Genomic DNA, 20,020 nt, shown 5'->3' with positions numbered 1-20,020 from the left:
GTGGAAACATTCAGCAAATGCTTTTGTGTTCTACTTTTGTTCATACTATTGCTCCTACAGTCTGGGGTGATAGTATTCCTTTTTTCACCGTTCAAACCCCTACCCACCCTTCAAAGCTCAGCTCAAGTGTTATGTCTCTTTTTGAAGTCTTCTCATTCTAATCAAATCATTTTGTTTGTTTTATTCATTATTAATGTCATGTAATAATTTAATAAATATGCTTGTTACTCCACTAGGTAGATAGTGAGCTCATCAAGGGCAGGCCTGAGTCTTACTCATCTCTGTATTCCTAGTGCATAGCCAGTGGTTGGCAAACCTTCAGCCCTGGTTTGGGATAGCCTAAGAAAGTTTTTTAAATCCCTCAAGTAGTATCCAAAAGTCCAAAATGAAATCAATTTTAATTCACCTTATTTAAAAAAATAAATAATATGGTAGTATTCTACTTTGGGAAAGGGGATTTTCAAAATTAAACTATTGTAGAGGAGTATTACTATATTCTAATATTCAAATGACCAATATTTTTTTCCATTGTGGATTTTCAATAAGTTACACACAGCTCTCAGGGGCACCAAAATGGGGGAAGTATCTATATTATTATCTTTTTTTTTTTTTTTTTTTTTTTGGTACGCGGGCCTCTCACTGTTGTGGCCTCTCCCGTTGCGGAGCACAGGCTCCGGATGCGCAGGCTCAGCGGCCATGGCTCACGGGGCCCAGCCGCTCCACGGCATGTGGGATATTCCCAGACCAGGGCACGAACCCGTGTTCCCTGCATTGGCAGGCGGACTCTCAACCACTGCGCCACCAGGGAAGCCCTTATTATCATATTTTTAATTGAAGTATTATTGACCTACAACACTATGTTAGTTCTAGGTACAGAACATAATGATTTGATATTTCTATGCATTACAAAATGATCACAATAAGTCAATAGCAAATTTAGGGCAGTTTTCAAAGACCAAAGTCACCATACAAAGTTATCATAATATTGTTGACTGTATTCCCCATGCTGTACCTTTCATCCCCATGACACATTTATTTTGTAACTGGAAGTTTGTACCTCCTGATCTCCCTCACCTATTTCACTCATCCCCCCACACCCCTCCCCTCTGGCAACCACCTGTTTGTTCTTTGTATCTATGAGTCTGTTTCTGTTTTGTTACGTTTGTTCATTTGTTTTGCTTTTTAGATTCCTTATATAAGTGAAATCATACTGTATTTGTCTTTCTCTGACTTATTTCACTGAACATAATACCTTCTAGGTCCACTGATGTTGTTGCAAATGGCAAGATTTATTCTTTTTTGTGGCTGAGTGATATTCCACTGTGTACACACACCACATCTTCTTTATCCATTCCTCTATCGGTGGACACTTAGGTTGCTTCTATATCTTGGCTATTATAAATAATGCTGCAATGAACATAGGGGTGCAGATATCTTTTTGAACTAGTGTTTTTGTTTTTTTTCTGAAGAATAGCCAGGAGTGGAATTGCTGGATTGTATGGTAGTTCTATTTTTAAGAGAATATGAATATTATTTTTAAATTTTTATAATAATTTATCTTCTTACCCAATTCGTATAGGACTTGGACTAATTCCAAGTTGTATGGCCATTCATAAACTTTCTCCATTAGAAGACTGTTATATACCAGGGAAGGGCTTGATCATCCAGCCATGAAAGATTTAAAGGCCAAAGAGTAGGTAGGGAAAAGAGGGGGTAGCAAATGACATTTACCTTAAGTCAATGGCAAATTCAGGGCAGCTCTCAAAGTCCAAAGTAAACTAGTAGGTTTTTAGTTTAATATAGCACAGTAAGCATTATGAAGAGCTATTTGCACATGATATTATACATTGAACAGACACAGATGCTATCATTAGGTCAATTCCGGCCTTTGGATCTTGACCTTGGTTAACACTAGACTCTTCAGAAGCAACTGAGACTATGCCTCCAATTAAAATCAAAGCCAGTGTATTAGTTTCCTATTGCTGCTATAACAAATTACCACAAATTCAGTGGCTTAAGACAACACAAATTATCTTACAGTTCCGAAGTCCAAAATGGGTCTAACTGAGCTAAAATCAAGGTGTTGGCAAGGCTATGTTCCTTTGCGGAGACTCTAGGGAAGAATCTGCTTTCTTGCCTTTCCTATCTTCTTGAGATCACCTGCATTCTTTGATTGTGGTTTCCTTCCAGCTTTAAAACCAGCAACGGCCGGTCAAGTTCTTTTCACATTGCTTTACTCTGATGCTGATTCTTCTCTGCTTTTCACATTTAAGGATCCTTGTGAGTCCACTGGGCCCACCTGGATAGTCCAGGTCACTGATTAGCAACTTTATTCCATTTGCTACCTTAATTCCCTTTTGCCACGTGATATAACATATTCACAGGCTCCTGGGATTAAGACGTGGACATCTTTGGGGGTGCGGGCAGGCCATCATTCTGCCTACCACAGGCTATATCACAGCTAATTTGGGGTGTTTCATCTGGAGCAAGGGTTCAACAGCTGCTGTCAGAACTGCCCCATGCAGAGGACATCTTCACCTTCTGATGTGTGAGGATGAGCCAAGAACAGGGATCATTCATTTACTCGTTCTTGCTACCTGCCATGCAGCTCCCACAGGTGTTTGTTGAGGGCCTTGTGTTGTAGATGTGGGGTATACAATGGTATGCAAAATAAACAAGAAAGGTTCCTAAACTTGATTATAGACTAGGAGGGAGATAGACATTAAACAAATAGTCACATGACTAAATATTTGATAATTTTTAAAAACCTGTGGTAAGTTCAATAAAGGAAAAGTTTAAGGTGCTTTGAGAGGATTTAAGGTATGAACTGACCTAATCTAGGAGGTCAGAAAGTCTTCTTTGAAATTGGTGTTTGAGCTGAGCTGGAAAGGATAAGGTAGTAGGGGGGAGTTGAGTGGATATGTGGCATGTGCAAAAGCCCCTGTGATGGAGGGAGCGTGGTGGTTTTAAGGAAGTGGAGGATGACTAGTGTGGTTAGCAGGCCAGAGAGCCAGGGTGAAACAATGGCACAGGGTGAATGAAGCTAGAGTAACTGGTGAGTGCCGATTCATGCCAGATGTAAACAGCCACATAAACGGCCACATAAAGTACTGTGGCATTTAAAGTATCTGAAGGACTGCCAGAGTTGAATTTTTGAAAGATAACTTCAGTTGCAGCTACTATGTGCAGAATGGGATGCAGTGAGGCAAGAATGGAAGTTCAGTTGTGGCATCTGAGAGATGGTGATTCAGTAGCAATGGAGAGAAGTGGCCAAAGTAGACAGCTAATTGAGGAGGTAGAAGTAGCAGGACTCTGTGATGGATTGGTTATGGGGCTTAAGGGAAAAGGAGGTATCAAGGTTTGGAGCAACAGGTTCAATGCTCACTAAGATCATGAATTCTATTTTGGACATGTTAAGTGGCAGAAATCAAGTAGGTAGTAGGATATATGAAGTTCAAATTCTGTGAGACTCCCTGGCATATACAAACATAGTAATTTCTGCCAGCAGTGTGAATGAAAGTTGCTAGGGAGAGGGTGCAGGGGAGAGTACTGCCATCATTTAAAGCAGTGGTTCTTTTTTTTGTTTGTTGTTTTTTTTTTTTGCGGTACGCGGGCCTCTCACTGTTGTGGCCTCTCCCGTACGGGTTCGTGCCCCGGTCTTGGAAGATCCCACATGTCGCGGAGCGGCCATGGCTCACGGGCCCAGCCGCTCCGCGGCATGTGGGATCCTCCCGGACCGGGGCACGATCCCGCGTCCCCTGCATCGGCAGGCGGACTCTCAACCACTGCGCCACCAGGGAAGCCCTAAAGCAGTGGTTCTTAACCAGGGCCAGGGGACGCTGGGCAATGTCTGGAGACAATTCTGGATGTCACAATTCAGGAAGGAGGGTGCTACTGGCATCTAGTGGGCAGAGGCGAGGGATGCTGCTCAACATCCTCCCACGAGCAGGACAGCCCTCACAACAAGGAAGCATCAGGCCTCAAATGTCAGTAGTGCTAAGGCTGAGAAACCCTGACCCAAAGGCTGGGTAGAAGAGGGCAAGCCAGCTGAGAAGTCTAAGAGCAACCAGGAGAATGCAGCATGAGGAAGGTTTGAGAAGAAAGTGTCAGAGTGACTATCAAGTGGGATGGAGACTGAAATGGTCATTGGCTTAAGGATCTGACAATTTTTGGTGACCATCTTGAGAAGTGCTTCTGTGTGAGGGTCAGGAGCTTTTTTAGATAGGACAGAAGACTAGGAGAATGAGAAAATGGAGAAAGCAAGTGTAGACAACTCTACAGCAGAGGTAAGGATGGAGAGAGGAAGGGAATGAGGCTATTTATATATTTTAATGAGAGACATTTCATTATTTTAAAATGCTGACATTCTTATCCAGTAGATGAGAGGCATGGGAGGGGCTGGGAGTCAGAGACAGGGAGAGAAGGACTGGCTCTAGTCAGGAGTAGCTGCTTCTCTCGCAGCAGGAGGGAAAGGGGAGAAGATGGATGGAGTCGAGCAGGATGGCCTACAGAGTCTCCCTTTATCTCTGTCTCCCACAGCCTTGGTGTTAGTTTTTCTTTCTTTCTTTTTAAAATTAATTAATTAACTAATTTGGCTGCGCCGGGTCTTAGTTGCGGGACGCAGGATCTTTGTTGCGGCATGTGGCATCTTTAGTTGCATTTGCCACATGTGGGACCCAGTTCCCCGACCAGGAATTGAACGTGGTCCTCCTACACTGGGAGCAAGGAGTCCTAGCCACTGGACCACCAGGCAAGTCCCTGGTGTTAGTTTCAATGGCTTGGGCAGGGTAGTCAGAAGCAGACCACTGATCCCACACTGTGTGCCTTTGGAGTCCAGGGAAGGGTTTTATTTTAGGATGTTTTGGGCCACTCAAGAAGGTTCTGGGTATTTCATGAACCATCACTATTAAAGGTAGGGAGACCACCTTGGCTGAGTTTCTGAAAAGGGGTATCCGATGAGCACTAACTTGCTTTGAATAAACAGTACAGTTACTTTTTTCCCCTTCAGTTTTCTTGCATGTTCTTTGGAGCAGTTTCTTCTGACCAACGAGAACACTTCAACCACCCTTTCCACAGTCTGGCAACAGCAAGTGACAGTGAAGAGGACGTGAATAATGGCAGTTTTTCCACATTCTAACACTTAATGATGGCTGAGCTGGCCCCCCACCCATTTACTGGCTCACTTGCACTTCAAACACATTTTCACACTTAAGCCTATGAAGATATTGTCTTGGACTTCCTTGAAATGGATAATGGGCTGCTGGTTTTCTAAACATCTTCTTATACAACTACCATATCTAGAAATAGCTGCTTGTCAAGTAAATGTAATCTGCTTTAAATCCATTATGCTTCTTGGGAGGGAGAAGAGTTTTCTGTGCAGGGAAAAAGCTCATTAGAATTCTTCAATTCAGGGACTTCCCTGGTGGTGCAGTGGTTGAGAGTCCCCCTGCCAATGCAGGGGACACGGGTTCAAGCCCCGGTCCGGGAAGATCCCACATGCTGCGGAGCAACTAAGCCCGTGTGCCGCAACTACTGAGCCTGCACTCTAGAGCCCATGAGCCACAACTACTGAAGCCCGCATGCCTAGAGCCCATGCTCCGCAACAAGAGAAGCCACCGCAATGAGAAGCCCGTGCACCGCAACGAAGAGTAGCTCCTGCTCAACGCAACTAGAGAAAGCCCGCGCGCAGCAATGAAGACTCAACGCAGCCAAATAAATATTTAAAAAAATAAAAAAGAATTCTTCAATTCAGTGCACATTCACACTAGAGTTTTTAGCATTTTCTTTACCAGTTTTATAAAGGTATTTAAACTTTCTTTAGCAGCCATTTAGAGTGCATCAATATGGCTTGTAGAGTTCAGGTATCTTCTGTGTTTGATTGCAAACATTTGAGTTTTGGTGCTTTCAGACATAGTAAAATGCCATAACTTTTTTGGTCTATTGCTTGTTATATTTTGTTAAGATTTTAAGTAAAAAAATATGCTTTTAAAATTTTGCAGTGTGATGCAGAAAAGAAGTGATGCCAAAAAATTATTTCTGTATTATCTGATATAGAACAGCAGCCTCCACTGCCAAGAAAGCCTGGGTTTGGAGGGGAATGAGGTGGAAGATGAATGTCTCTGTTCTTTGCCTCTTTAAGAATTAGCTTCTTACCTGCACAGAATAAAAAATCTGGCACAGAAATATTGTTATATAACATCTTATGATGTGTGCCTCTCCCTCTCCCAAACCTGTTTAGAGTCAGTTATAACCTGACAAACTAGACTTTTGTAACACCTTAATTGTTAAGCCTGTGAAACCATCATATCACAAGGAAAATGTTAACTGGCAAGCAATTGTGCTTTAGATTTTGTGAGGAATTAATAAGACAAAGGTGGCTGAGTGGATTAGTAAACTTTAGAACTGCGAACAGAGTTCAAACTAAAACCAGAATGAGTTTGGCTCTTGTAGCTTGGTAATGAGTCACAGCCACCCACAGTAACCTAATAACAACTCAAGTTCATCCCAAAATGTTCCTCAGTGAATGAAACTGGGCTTTCATCAAGCTTTTTTTGGAAACTGGCAATGCCCACATAATTTCACATTGTAGGCTAAAAATTTATGTATTTTTTTGCTTACACTGATGACTAACATTGAATTTCACATATTCCTAATAAATGCAGATGACTACACGGAGAACATTTATACCCGAGAGTAACTGTAGGTCTCCTTGCTGAGGATGAAGTTTCTGGTTCGCTCATTGAAATGGGCCAGGGCAGTTTAGGCTGTGAAGGCATCATTATCATCATCAGTAATCACCTAGATGCAGCACTGGTCTGTAAAAGATAGTTACACTGTCAAATTGTATACAGTTTGGATTTTAGAATTTGGATACAGAATGCTAAATTTAAATGACACCAGATTTTTGTTTGACTTCACATACCATTTAGAAGATGCAAAAGCCTTCTCAGCTGGGAAACCATCTATATGTTACATTCAATTATTAATCTAGTTTGATGAATTTTTGAGGAAGCTAAACTGATGTAGTAAATGAGCTGGTCAAAAAGAGCCTTAGTGAATAAACTAGTAAAAGACAGAAATGATAGCTACAAAGTATGGAGTCACTGCTAGACTGACTAAGAGGCTTGGAAATGAGGACCTGATAGGGACCAACAAAATCAATGTCAAGGGCCAGTGTCTTATTTTGTTACTACTCAAATTAAAAGGAGTACACAGATTAGTATAAATACTATATTTATTAAATATCTTTACAGTTTATTTAAATGTATTTACAGAACTATTCCTGCATTAAGTTATACTTCAGACATCCAATTCAGGTCATTGCCTCTTGGGTAAGACAAATAATGATAGTCTCAACAGAAAAAAGCAGCTCATTAGTATACACAAATTCAGACTTGCTTCATTATTTAGCCATCTTTGCCACAAACTACCTGCTTACAGTTAAAATTTTGACATGGACACTGTCGAATTTTAGTTGAGGAAGTTCAATTTTGCAAAGAATTTAATTTTTTTAAACAATAGAATCCAAATGTTTTCTGTTTCACATTTTGTTTTATAAGCAGATTTTGGTTTTTTGATGTTGTAAAATTTGTTTAAATGCAAAAATGTGATAGTTTCCAGGAAAATTGGATGCTGTAGCTTCTACCAAAGATAGCTGGTATAAGGTGACAAGGAACCATGAACTTAATCAGAAGTACAAAACATTTACAGTTCTAGCCAATCTTGTTTACAATCTCCAAAACGCTCAAAACTGACTCAGTGAATTCCCACAATTACTGCCTTGTTACATGATGTGGTATGTTGGTGGTACTGAAGGCTACTATTCTATCCAGAACGAAGGCAACCGATGGGATAAGACACTTGCCCATCATGCAAAGCTCAAAATCTAGTTTCTAATCTAGTTACAGCCCAACTCCCAGACATGCACACCTGGAATGGATTCTTTTGTGATTTAGTACCCATCAACCATGTCAAGCCAGTACAGTAATTCAGGACAAGTAACTTGTTTTCCCCACCTCATTTCTTCTTTCAGTTTTTAGGAGCCTATGGACTCTACTGCGTATCCATTCGGTGAATTCTTTTTTGTGCGCAGGCAGCTTAAGTTCACAGGAAGAAATAAGGTTCTGATATGTTTAGAGTGCACACTTTAAAACAGAACAAAATAAAAATTTCAAGCATGTGATAAAAATATTGATTTTTATAATACAGTATTGCTTTATAAATATAGATGGAAAAGCTATAAACTTTACTGGTCTTTGGTGCATCCAGAGAGGGATAAATAATTTGCCATTTGTAAATTAGAAATCCAAATTCTCTTCTGTTATAAAAGTCCACTACGTGAGGCAAATGTATCAATATGTGTGTTTATACTGCTTGATTTAAAATACAATTAACACATCAGGTTCAGAATTAGACCCACCAAGTGGTATATCTCAGGCATACCCCACAAAGACTTGGGTCCTGTGACATGGAAAATTCCAGTATGGGTACTACACAGCCTCTGACCACTGACAGTAGAAGGAGAGTTACTTGTTAAGCAGCACTCCAACAGACCCCCGCAGTCATAAAATTAAGTGCATAACACAAAAAGGGCAGGGGGAAAAAAGAGAAAATATTTTGTGTCCCAAATCTACAGGCCAGGTCCAAAGTCAGTTCCCCTGTGAAACTCAATTCTTGTCCCACTATTTTCAACATCCCTGGAACAAATACATTGTCAATTTCTAACGCTCATTTCTCAAAAAAGACTAAGTTGATTAAATGAGTCGTGTAAAACACCATCAATCTACCTTTATGAAGATTGTGTTTGATGGGTTTAGATGAGTGCAGAGAAAGCTAGTGACGTGACCAGCACTGCTCTTACCAGGAATTAAATGTATGCATTGGAAAATTAATACAAAATATATCCAGATCATAAGGCTCCATACCTCTGACCAGAAATAATTAAAAACCCAACAAAAGAACTGAAGTTGTCAGCCCAAGTGTAAATGTATTCCTTCCAACAAAACCCTTCTGGATGCAACTTTCTTTACTTTTTAAATACACAGAGACTGCAAATAGTTTGTGCAAAATAAATACCCCGCCACTTGCCACTCACGCTTCTGTGTTTTATCACAGCATGATGGATTCTCACTATTTAAACAGAGTCTCTCTCCACCCCCCACCCCACCCCCCCATCTCCTCTACCAAAGAATTCTGTTTTGTCAAGTTAGGGTAGTTAAGGCATTCTGACATGTAATTAAAGGTGATTCAAAATAGATATCTAACATTATGCCAATTTAGGAATAGTAGATAAATTACTGAACGGCTTACAAATGAATAACTCATTCTTATTATAAATGAAATGCCTGTTACAAGCATGATGCATTGAAATATAGTAATGACATGTACATGGTACATGTTAAACAATTTTAAATAAAACAAAAGCTTGACAGTTACTCAAATATACAGTACAAATTCACAAAACAAAATCTTTTAAAACAAGTTGAGGTAACCTCAAACATAAGTTTTAATGCAATAAACCAGGGAGTAAGTATCTCCTTTAGAGAAAGAGACTTTCTATATTCTCAAGTAGATTCTCATTAGGTTTAATTGCATTCTCATCTATACACCAATGTTACCTGACATATATAAAACATGGCTTTAATTTAAGGATTTCTAAGTATATATATTTTTCTACCACGAAGTTAATGAAGGAAAAAAACTGACCCAAAAATATATATCTTTACAGCAGTCGACTTGTACACAAACCTTAAAAACAAGTTTGAGCTTGCAGATAATGGAAAAACTGAATGTGGGGTAATTTTATAAGGAAACTATACATTGCAAGATGGCTATTCGGAAACTGTAAACATTAAGCTTGATTCAGAAACCCCTAAATTTCTGTGTAGGGCAAATGCAAATGTCATATCATCACTAGGAGTTTTCCTCGTGGACTCTTGTGCCACTGCCCACAGTGTTCTTTCCACATGGACTCCCTGAATTTGGTACGTGCTCTATAGAAAGCAAGGCTACTAACAACAGGTCTGAGAGTGAGACAAGGGGTACAGCGTGACCATCAAAGGCCGACAAAATTCAAAGTTAGAGCTGTTCCATTCTCAACCCATCAGGCCTGTGGGCCTAAAGCTCCCACACGGGGGCGTCGTATCAGACAGCTGGGAGGAATTTCAGCTGTAACATTAAATCTGTAGGCTTTGAGGAATTTTATAACCTTGAATAATATTTCCATTAAAAATTTTTGGTAAGGAGTCTCCCCAACCCCCGCTGCAGATCAGGCCACCAGCCTGTGATATGCAGTAATCAATAAACTGCTGAAACTTTCATCACAGGAGCACAATTAATCATCTTTTAAAAACCATGAAACATTTGCATACATAGAACTAAACTGAATTTTTCTTCCAACTTGTAACCAAAAAAAAAAGCTCCCCGGATCAAGATTTTATAATCCAGAACAATGTTTTAGAGCAAGATTATAAGCCCCTGAAAAATAGGAGTTTATAATGAAAACATAAAGCCACACCCAATCATAACACAGACTGTATAGTACACGTGTAACATATCTTTTGATGAATAACGTATGTTTCTAGTAGATGTACCATAACATACAATTTGTGTTAGACTTTTAAAATCCCTTTAACACATTCTAATTTTGAATTCACTTTACCAATATTACTCATTTTCAATACTTCAACCGTTTTTGAAAAGTAATAGATATTTTGGCTTTGAAAACCTCCATCCCATCATGGAAAGGACAATGTGAAGTGAAGGCCAATCTTCAAATCTTGATTCTCTTCAAATGTTGCTGGCAGATATGAGCTATGAATGACAGTAGTGGTTCTCAACAAAGATCTCAATGGGGTCTCAAAAAGACAGGCAAAAGGCTTACATCACTGGCCATTGAGATCAGTAGCAAAGAAACATGGTCCTGCCAGCAGGATCAGCACACACGGTAGGGGAGAATTTGGGATGATGAAAGGAGAGGCAGGAGTTGACACCTAGGTGAGTCAGTCTGTATACTCAGCCACTATTGAGAGAAGGACGGTGATGTCATCTGGCTTTCCACCTAAAATGAAAATGAAAACGTATTTATATATTTTAAAAGGAAAAGTCAATAAAAAAATCTAAGCCTAAATAAATACTAGGAAACAAATACTGGCATTTCAGGCAGGTTTGGTTTGTCAATATACTCTGGCAGAAAAAAGGAAAAAAACCATTTGATAAATAGTTAAAATGCACCAAGAAATTACATGTAATTTAATTGAAGCTTAAAAAAAAAAACCTTCCCTGCTCCTTTACAACAGCTTTGTTAAAATGGCCACCAACACATCCTCTGTTTATAGCAATCACAATAAAGATAAAATGTGGCTAAGATTAATTCTGCCTGACAAGAAAGTTACATGCTATACCCACTATCCTAATTAGACAAAATGTGGCTAAGATTAATTCTGCCTGACAAGAAAGTTACATGTTATACCCACAATCCTAATTTGGACAAACATATCCAATGTTTTGAAACTAGTAATAGTCTTGTATTCTAATCTGGCAAACAGCTATGGTATGTGCTTTTTTTTTCTATTTTAATATTTCCTGGACAGCTAAGAAATGCGTTATGTATCATAAGATCATACCAGCAAGAAACTGACCAACTCTACTAGTTCTGATATGCCAGCACCAACATGTCATCTGAGCTCCAAGACTGAGCTACTTGGCCTGCTCCCAAAGTTACATATCACTCAGTAGATAGGAAGACTCTTTAGGCAAGGACAGTCTAACATTACTTCCATCTTCAAAACCTGCCATGGCAATTTGGCAGGCAAATACTGTCAATGAGTCCCACAGAGCCAGAGGAAGGGAGAAGTGAAATGTCAGACTCGTGAAGGGCAGAATGCTTAAACTGTTAGGAATGTCCAGGCCCTCCAGGCAGAGCTCGGAGGCTTTTGGGGCTCAGGTCCAAGCAGTGCAGTGGCAGCAATAAAGGGCTTCAGGTTCCACCTGCCTCTGCAGCCAATTAAATTCAGTTCTGAAGGGCACCTCTGTGGGGAACACATGATGACATGCACTTGCTCTGTCCTTCAGTGTTACAGCCTGCTGACCTTGCTCCCACGGGCTCACAGCTGGGAGAGGGCACCTCAGCAGTCTCAGCCCAGTGCTGTAGTTTGCCTCACCCATAGCCCAGAATGCTCCCATCCTCTATGTCCCCAGTTAGTCCCTACGACCTTCCTAAAGAATGCTTACCTCTCACATTCAATCCATTGTCACATGCAAACTGTGCAAAAGGTGACATATAATTTGGGTCATAGGCCAGCTCATGAGCTTGCTCAGCAATGCTTCTTGCCGTCTGTTGTATACTCTCATAATTTGAATTCTAATATGAAAACATGAGGGAGTTATTTTTACCACAATGCCTCACATGATTTCTGCACACAGTAAACATCACTTGCAAGCATCACTTTTTAAGACAGTAACATTTATCTAATCATAGTTTCCACCATTTAAGTTTTATTCCAGTTAGAGAAGACAATGAAACATTATACCTCGACTAAAATGAATGAGATCACCAGTGCTGCCTGCATAAGATGTCAGTTAGAAAGTCCTTTGCATGGACTTGGGTCCCGAAGTTTGAATTTTCTTTCTTTTTCTTTTGGCCGCGCCATGCGGCATGTGGGATCTTGGTTCCCTGACCAGGGATCAAACCCACACCCCGTGCAGTGGAAGCGTGGAGTCTTAACCACTGGACCACCAGGGAAGTCCCTTGAATTTTCATATTTGGTTTTTTTTCCCACTTGAAATTCTTAAGGCATTCTTGCTAAAATGGGATGGGGTTGAAAGGGCGGATTTTGATAGCACTTCGGAACGACCTCAAAAGTTTCCTTGCTTGGGAATGCACCCCTGGCCAAGCACAGTGTGCTCTCCAAGTACGGGCTGCCAGTTGCCCTACTGAAAATCCCTCTCTATTCTCTATTCCTTCACCTTGTTTTATTTTTCTTCTTCTTATTTACCACCACCATTATAGCTATTCTTTCTTTCTCTGTATTATCTGTCTTCTTCCACTAGAATGTAAGCTCCATAAGGGCAGGGAATGTGTCATTTCTGCTTGTCACTCTGTTACCACACAGAGCACAGTGCCAGCACATGTAAGCGCCTCACCTTTACTAGGCCCCACAGACAAGGCGTGGTGCTAAGGGTTTCTAATGCATGGTCTTGGTTTATCCTTACCAAAACTCTACAAAACAGGCCTTTTGTACCACTCCACCATTTTACAGGTGAGGAAAATATTGCTTAAAAAGTTTAGAAACTTACTCAAAGTCATACTGGTTAGTGGTAAAAACATGAGAAAAGACTAATTTTCCCCAGAGTCAGTACTTTACAAAGCCAGGAGAATACGCAGACTGGTTTTCACCTCCTTCCACTCTCTGTATGGGCCAAATCTGAACAGTTTCGTTACTGATGACAGCTCAGATCACATCAAGGCCCCTAGCTGCCTGCTGCCCTTGGCTGCTGCCTTGGCTGGCTCTGGTATGATGATTTCCTATCTTTCCCAGCCTGAACACCTGCTGAGTTTGGTACCAAAATAAAAAGTGAAAAAGACAACCAGCAACTAACACCATTAAATACCATTAAAATACCATTAAAAACACAAAAAAGAAATCGCCCATCGGTTCTTTTCCTACCTTTACCACCCTACTAATAAATAAAGGCTTGGATGAGAAGCCTCTTTTCCCCTCAAGTTCTCCAACTGTGAATATTTCCATCTACAATTGTTTGAAAGATTAGAAGCATTTTTATTTTCCTAAATTCACAAAATAGTCCTTTCCAAAACTACAAAAAGAGATAATGCAATTGAATTAATAAAACTCAGCTGCCCAGAGAGGGTCACTGTTTCCAAAGGCCAACCTTTGAGTTAATTACCTTTAACTTTTTTAGCTCCTGAAGGATCATATAATCAGGCATGTTGTCAAAGAGTCCATCTGTCGCCGTCAGGATAATGTCTCCTAACTGGACATCAAAAGATGTGCTATCAGCGGCATCCGGGCTGTGACAAGGACAGCGTAGGGACAAAGTTAACAGAGCCCTTTAGAGATAACTGTTAAAAGTTTCCAATGGGAATGATGCTACAATGTAATGAGGCTTTAAGGAAAACTAATATATAGTAGCAGTCAATAATAAAAACCACCATTCTGAAATTTCTAACCTTGAAAAAAATTAACTGAAAACTCTGATATAAATATTTCAAAAGCTTAACTAACACTATCAAGTAGGGCTTCCCTGGTGGTGCAGTGGCTGAAAGTCCGCCTGCCGATGCAGGGGACACGGGTTCGTGCCCCGGTCCGGGAAGATCCCACATGCCGCGGAGCGGCTGGGGCCGTGAGCCATGGCCGCTGATCCTGCGCATCTGGAGCCTGTGCCCCGCAACGGGAGAGGCCACAACAGTGAGAGGCCCGCGTACCGCCAAAAAAAAAAAAAAAAAAAAAAAAAAGAAAACCGACTATCAAGTAAAACTGAGTTTGATGATTAGTCGCATGTGGTTTAAAAGGCGGAAGGGTTCTTTTCTGAGTCAGACACTAAAATGCCTCTAAAATCCTAGTGGAAATGAGTCTTTGTTTTCTAATTCTTTAGAGCCAAATTCCATCCTCTCTTAATTCACTTTCCACTCATCAGTTTCCCTGCAGGCTTGAATTTGGCTCTCAGGAGGCTGTGTTATAGTGGAATAATAGCACTATGGAGGAGAGCATGCAAATCCTATAAGAATTAATTCATATGAAATACCTGCAATGGTATTTCTTGCTATAATACTAGTAATTACTAGTATATTACTAGTAATACCAAATTAGTATTACTAAGTCATACTTACTCTGATAGAGTAAGGACTGTGTGTCTCCCAGGGCTTACAAAGTGCTCATCATGTATAGGTTACTTATTTATTAGTGTGCCTGGCACACAGCAGGTCTTCAAGTAATAGCTAATGAACGGAAGAAACAAAGTAACTGACCCTCCAAATTGGGGAAAAACTCATTACTATATTGTTAATGAAGAGAAGAAGGTACTGTGTGTGAGAGAGAGCGAGAGAGAGCAAGATAGAGCGAGAGAGAGGGAGAGATACATATATACAGACGCTTCTATATGCAGAGAATAAATCTGGCAGTGGCTGCCTCTGAGGACAGAATGTGTGGATGGGGTAGGGACAGAAGCTTGATTTTTCACTACATCTTTTTGTGTAAAACTTTTAAAAAGATATAAGAAAACAGATATAAGAACGGGGGGTGGGGGAACCACCGGTGGGAAGAAGAGAAAATATATTCAAAGAGTTGATGGTCCCCTCAGAGGCTGGTTCTCAGCCATTTCCAAAGGCCAGCTCCACTGCTTCCAAGCCTCCAAGGTGAGGGAAAGGTGAGATATCTGATAATCTACCTTCACTTGTAATTAGGGAACAAGAGCCAGGAAAAAATTCATACACTGACCCAGAATGGAGGGGCCAGAACCAAAGCACCCTAAGCTTGATTAAAAACAAAAAAAAACAAACAAAAAAAAAAAGAAAAAAACTTGTGTAAGTGACATGTTATAAAATTTGCAAAGAGAAAGCATAAAAACAAACAGCCCACCCATGCCTGATGGGGATTTACGCAAAGCGCATTGAGGAAATTTCTAGTTCGTCTTCTCTTGACTGAGGAAAGCAGCAGCACATCTAGAAGTTCTGTGACGGGCTTTTGGCAAGGAACAAATTAGCTTTCGTTTACACAGTTATACAGTAAACATTTTGTAAGAACAGCTACTAAAGGAAATCTGTTAAGCTTAAAATAATATTTTATAGATAAGAGGGACTAATAACTAAGGAGATAACATGCAGCTGGGAAACAAAAAAGACCAAAAAATAAGAAAATTTTTAAAAGACTGTAAAACTGGTAGAAACCAGGTCGATTTCTTCCGTGGAATAAAGAGAAACAATACAAGACATTTCACATTTGCTCAGTCTTTGGAAACTAATCAGATTCTAGAAGTTTAGATTAATGACCAGGTTGGCACGGAAGTTCTATTTTATGCTGAGGTTTTTCTTTCCCCAGGAGTGTCCTTTGCTATTCTGTCTGTGAGAGACTCGCTGCCATTGGACAGATCGTCCTCTTCTCCCAACACTCCCACCCATGAGCTTGGTGTTCCGCCAGCTGCAGTTTTGCCCATTTTGATTGAACATACTGTGCTGCTGGAAACTTTTGACTGCACTGAAACACGAGCTGAAATCACATGCTAGCATGCTGCCTCTAGGCTCCAGGGGAAGCAACCTCCACCTCGCTGGCAGGCCAAGCCAAGTGCTGTCCTGACCAGACTGTCCCAAAGATAGTGTGTGAGGTACAGCAGGGATGCTCTAGCACTCAGAAGCCAAAACAACAAGGATCAAGTAAAGGAAAATTAAAACACTGTCCTCCAAAAACTGTTAGCTGAACTTGATATCTACAAAGGTCTTGGGGTTCTGAGTTCTCCCCACTCCAACAGGGCTAATATTGATGTGCATTACAGCCAACTGAAGAAGGGCCTATAATCAAATTTTCTTCCAATTATGGTAATCTGCCTTAATCTGAAAGTAAAAAACTGCTTCCCTCTCTCTAGGAGTCAGCAATAGACTTTAGATGGGCAATACTGAGTACTTAATTATACAGTATGCTCATTCCAGTTTAAAAGATGGCAGTAATCATCATTTTATCTTAGTTTGGACTTAAGATTTGGCCCAATAAGAACTATTAAGTAGAGACAATAGGCACTTGCTAGAATGCGTCTACTTTTACAAAAGGTTCATTACCCATTTAACCACATTTATGAATTGCCAACGTTTGTGTCAAGCCCTAAAAGGTTGTTAAAGGGAGTGAAATGTGAGACTGTTTTAGTGTTACTCTGTACTCTGATCTTAGAAAAGATAAACTGTAAAAGTTGATTAAAAAAAGTACTGATTTTCCTGGAAAGTTCTTGACTATTTAAAAATGAACTTGGGCTTCCCTGGTGGCGCAGTGGTTGAGAGTCCGCCTGCCGATGCAGGGGACACGGGTTCGTGCCCCAGTCTGCGAGGATCCCACATGCCGCGGAGCGGCTGGGGCGGGCCCGTGAGCCATGTTCGCTGAGCCTGCGTGTCCGGAGCCTCTGCTCCGCAATGGGAGAGGCCACAACAGTGAGAGGCCCGTGTACCGCAAAAAAAAAAAAAAAAAAAAAAAAAGAACTGAGAGAAGGTGTCAGAAGAAAAAAAGAACAGAACACGTCAAGAGCACCATCAGACCACCTCTGAATCCATTTCCTGAAAGTTAACTTTGCCTGACAAGTTTTGCAGGGACTGCAAGTTCTATTTGATGCATATTATAGGAGGCCCCAAGAATCAGGAAGTTATTCTGATAAATAAAGCAGATGTCTGTTTGCATTCTTCCCTAATAACGTATGCAAAATCTTGTATAGGCAATGGCACAGACAAACAATGACTCATTTCTCCAGCACAATTTAACAAATACAACTGTATGTACCATGTGGTCTTGGTATGAAAAACTGATATTCTCTAAGCCTGAAATAGTATTTTCATAGTCTTGTCGAATTATCAGGTGTTTATCAGAATTCAACTTGGCTGAAATATCAAGTTCAAGCACAGTATCTTTCGATGTCAGATTAAAGGTCCTCAGTGTGCCTTCTCTTCTCACATGAGAATGGAAAATGCCTATCTCCAACACTGTAGTTAAGGGGAACGGGAGGGAACCTGTTGGTGAGAAAGGGGAGATTACCTGTCACTCAAGACGACTCCCTCGGCTTCGGGGGGTGCGATTGAGAGCTGAAATGGAGTGTTGAAGTAATGCTGCTGTTCATCTGATCGGTGCACAACTTCACCACCCCTGACAACCAGAAAGCCTGAGTCGCCCAGGTTTGCTGTGTGCAAGCGGTGGCTAGTTCTGTCCAGCACCACGATGCAGGCAGTACTGCTACCTAGAAACAAAAATGACCTCCATTTATTTTCTCTTTCTAGGCTGTCTCTGCATACACATTTTTATCATATCGCCCCAAAGAGCAACATGCCATAATTTGAATCTCCTTTGCCTAAACAGGACCTTTCTTAGTTATGGCTCCATATCAATGTCGGTAGTAACCTGATCAGGATCAACATGACGGGGAAAGAAAACGGGATTTATACTATGCATAGTTAAGCGGGCCACTGATGATTTGGATTCTTCCACTTGCAGAGATATGAAACAATAAAAATGGCTGGTATTTAACCACATTATTTCAATAGTGCTATAATCTATGTCAAATGCTCAAAAGGATGTTGTTGAGATATTAAGTTTTAATACTTACAATGCCAGAAGGAGCATGTTACGTTTCCATGACATTTCTCATTAGTCATAGGCAGAAAGCCTTCTCTGTGAAATTCACTAACATTTAAGACAAGGCACTTAACTACAATTTTAAACAGAATTTCCATCTGCTGAGGTCATGAAGAACTTTACTGCAGACTGACTCACTATGAAGTAACAAGACCAATTTTCCCAGGTAGCTTGTGCAATCAACCTGTTCACTTTACAGAGACTACCTGTTCAGAGAGAAGAGACCACATTCCAAGCAGAAGCTTCTGTGTACCTTTGCAGCACACAGCTCACATGAGTGAGGCTGATAGTACAATTAGTGAAAGTGCTTTCAAGTGCTAAAATTTCAACCTATACCGACAGAAAAATGGCAAAATAGAAAAATGAGCAGTTCACCAAGAAATAAATGTAAATGGTCTGTAAATATATTTCTAAAAAATGATCACTGCACTAGTGTAGGAAACATGGTCACTCTCATTTCACAGTGGTAAGAGAGTAGAATTAAATAACCTTTCTAAAGGACAATATTGCCCTGAAATATGTGCATATCCTTTGATCTAGCAATTCTACTTGTGAGGATTTATCATAAGAAAATAATTAGAGATGCAAACAAGACTTAAGTACAAAAACACTGCATAAGATCACAAAGAACTGGTAACAACCTCAACATCTAAAATTAAGGGACTGGGGACTTCCCTGGTGGCACAGTGGTTAAGAATCCGCCTGCCAATGCAGGGGACACGGGTTCAAGCCCTGGTCCAGGAAGATCCCACATGCCGCAGAGCAACTAAGCCCGTGTGCCACAACTACTGAGCCTGCGCTCTAGAGCCCATGAGCCACAATTACTGAGCCTGCCTGCCACAACTACTGAAACCCGCGTGCCTAGAGCCCATGCTCCACAGCAAGAGAAGCCCGAGCGCAGCAATGAAGACCCAATGCAGCCAAAAATAAATAAATTAAATAAATTTTTAAAAATAAAATTAAGGGATTGTTTATTTTACAGTTCATCCATACAATGGAAAGCTATGCAGTATCACATAATACTTAGGAGTACAGACTCTGTCGTCAGCCTGCCTGAATCTGAATGCTAGCTCTGCCACTTACTAGCTGTGTGACCTGGGGCAAATTATGTAAACTGTCTGTGCCTGTTTGCTCATCTATAAAAATAGGGATAACAGTAACTACCTCACAGAGTTGTTTGTAAGGAAAAAAATTAGTTAAATCATGTCAAAGACTTACAACACATAATAAGTGTTAGCTGTTTGATAGCCACTAAAATTGTGTGAGAGAAATGTATCTGAAAATGAAAGATAATTTAAGTGAAACAAGTGACTATAAGCTAGTATTAAAGTTTCCTTAAAAGAAAGTGATATTGGGCTTCCCTGGTGGTGCAGTGGTTGAGAATCTGCCTGCTAATGCAGGGAACACGGGTTCGAGCCCTGGTCTGGGAGGATCCCACATGCCGCAGAGCAAGTAGGCCTGTGAGCCACAACTACTGAGCCTGCGCGTCTGGAGCCTGTGCTCCGCAACAAGAGAGGCCGCGATGGTGAGAGGCCCGCGCACCGCGATGAAGAGTGGCCCCTGCTTGCCACAGCTGGAGAGAGCCCACGCACAGGGGCAAAGACCCAACACAGCAAAAATAAATAGATAAATTAATGAACTCCTACCCACAACATCTTTTTTTTTTTTTTTTTTTTTTTTTT

The 20,020-nt window shown here is 40.7% G+C and overlaps 2 protein-coding genes across 5 annotated transcripts in view; one reads left to right on the top strand and one right to left on the bottom strand.

The window, feature by feature from the left end:
- Positions 1–6,109, top strand: part of RAD9B (RAD9 checkpoint clamp component B) — a 33,646-nt gene extending 27,537 nt beyond the window's left edge. Inside the window, 1 exon segment of the mRNA XM_028480564.2 lies at positions 5,009–6,109. Within this exon segment, the coding sequence (XP_028336365.1) occupies positions 5,009–5,137 (129 nt within the window). The 3' untranslated portion in view covers positions 5,138–6,109.
- Positions 1–20,020, bottom strand: part of PPTC7 (protein phosphatase targeting COQ7) — a 58,710-nt gene that overhangs the window by 11,048 nt on the left and 27,642 nt on the right. For 2 of the 4 annotated variants that reach the window (XR_008616036.1, XR_008616035.1), the window contains exons 3-7: positions 17,745–17,943; positions 13,906–14,029; positions 12,232–12,361; positions 8,016–11,059; positions 6,688–6,815 (exon numbers count right to left, since the gene is read on the bottom strand). Coding sequence is in view for 1 of the 4 variants with exons in the window: in XM_007104219.4 (XP_007104281.2) it covers positions 11,001–11,059; positions 12,232–12,361; positions 13,906–14,029; positions 17,745–17,943 (512 nt within the window). In the remaining 3 variants the exon portion in view is untranslated. Of the gene's footprint in view, positions 1–6,687; positions 6,816–7,230; positions 11,060–12,231; positions 12,362–13,905; positions 14,030–17,744; positions 17,944–20,020 lie in introns of those variants that run through there. The other 2 variants (XR_003677372.2, XM_007104219.4) reach the window with 2 other exon arrangements.

The sequence above is a fragment of the Physeter macrocephalus genome, chromosome 19 (assembly GCF_002837175.3).
Source record: "Physeter macrocephalus isolate SW-GA chromosome 19, ASM283717v5, whole genome shotgun sequence".
NCBI classification, from domain to species: domain Eukaryota; kingdom Metazoa; phylum Chordata; class Mammalia; order Artiodactyla; family Physeteridae; genus Physeter; species Physeter macrocephalus.
This window is presented reverse-complemented; position numbering and strand designations above follow the sequence as displayed.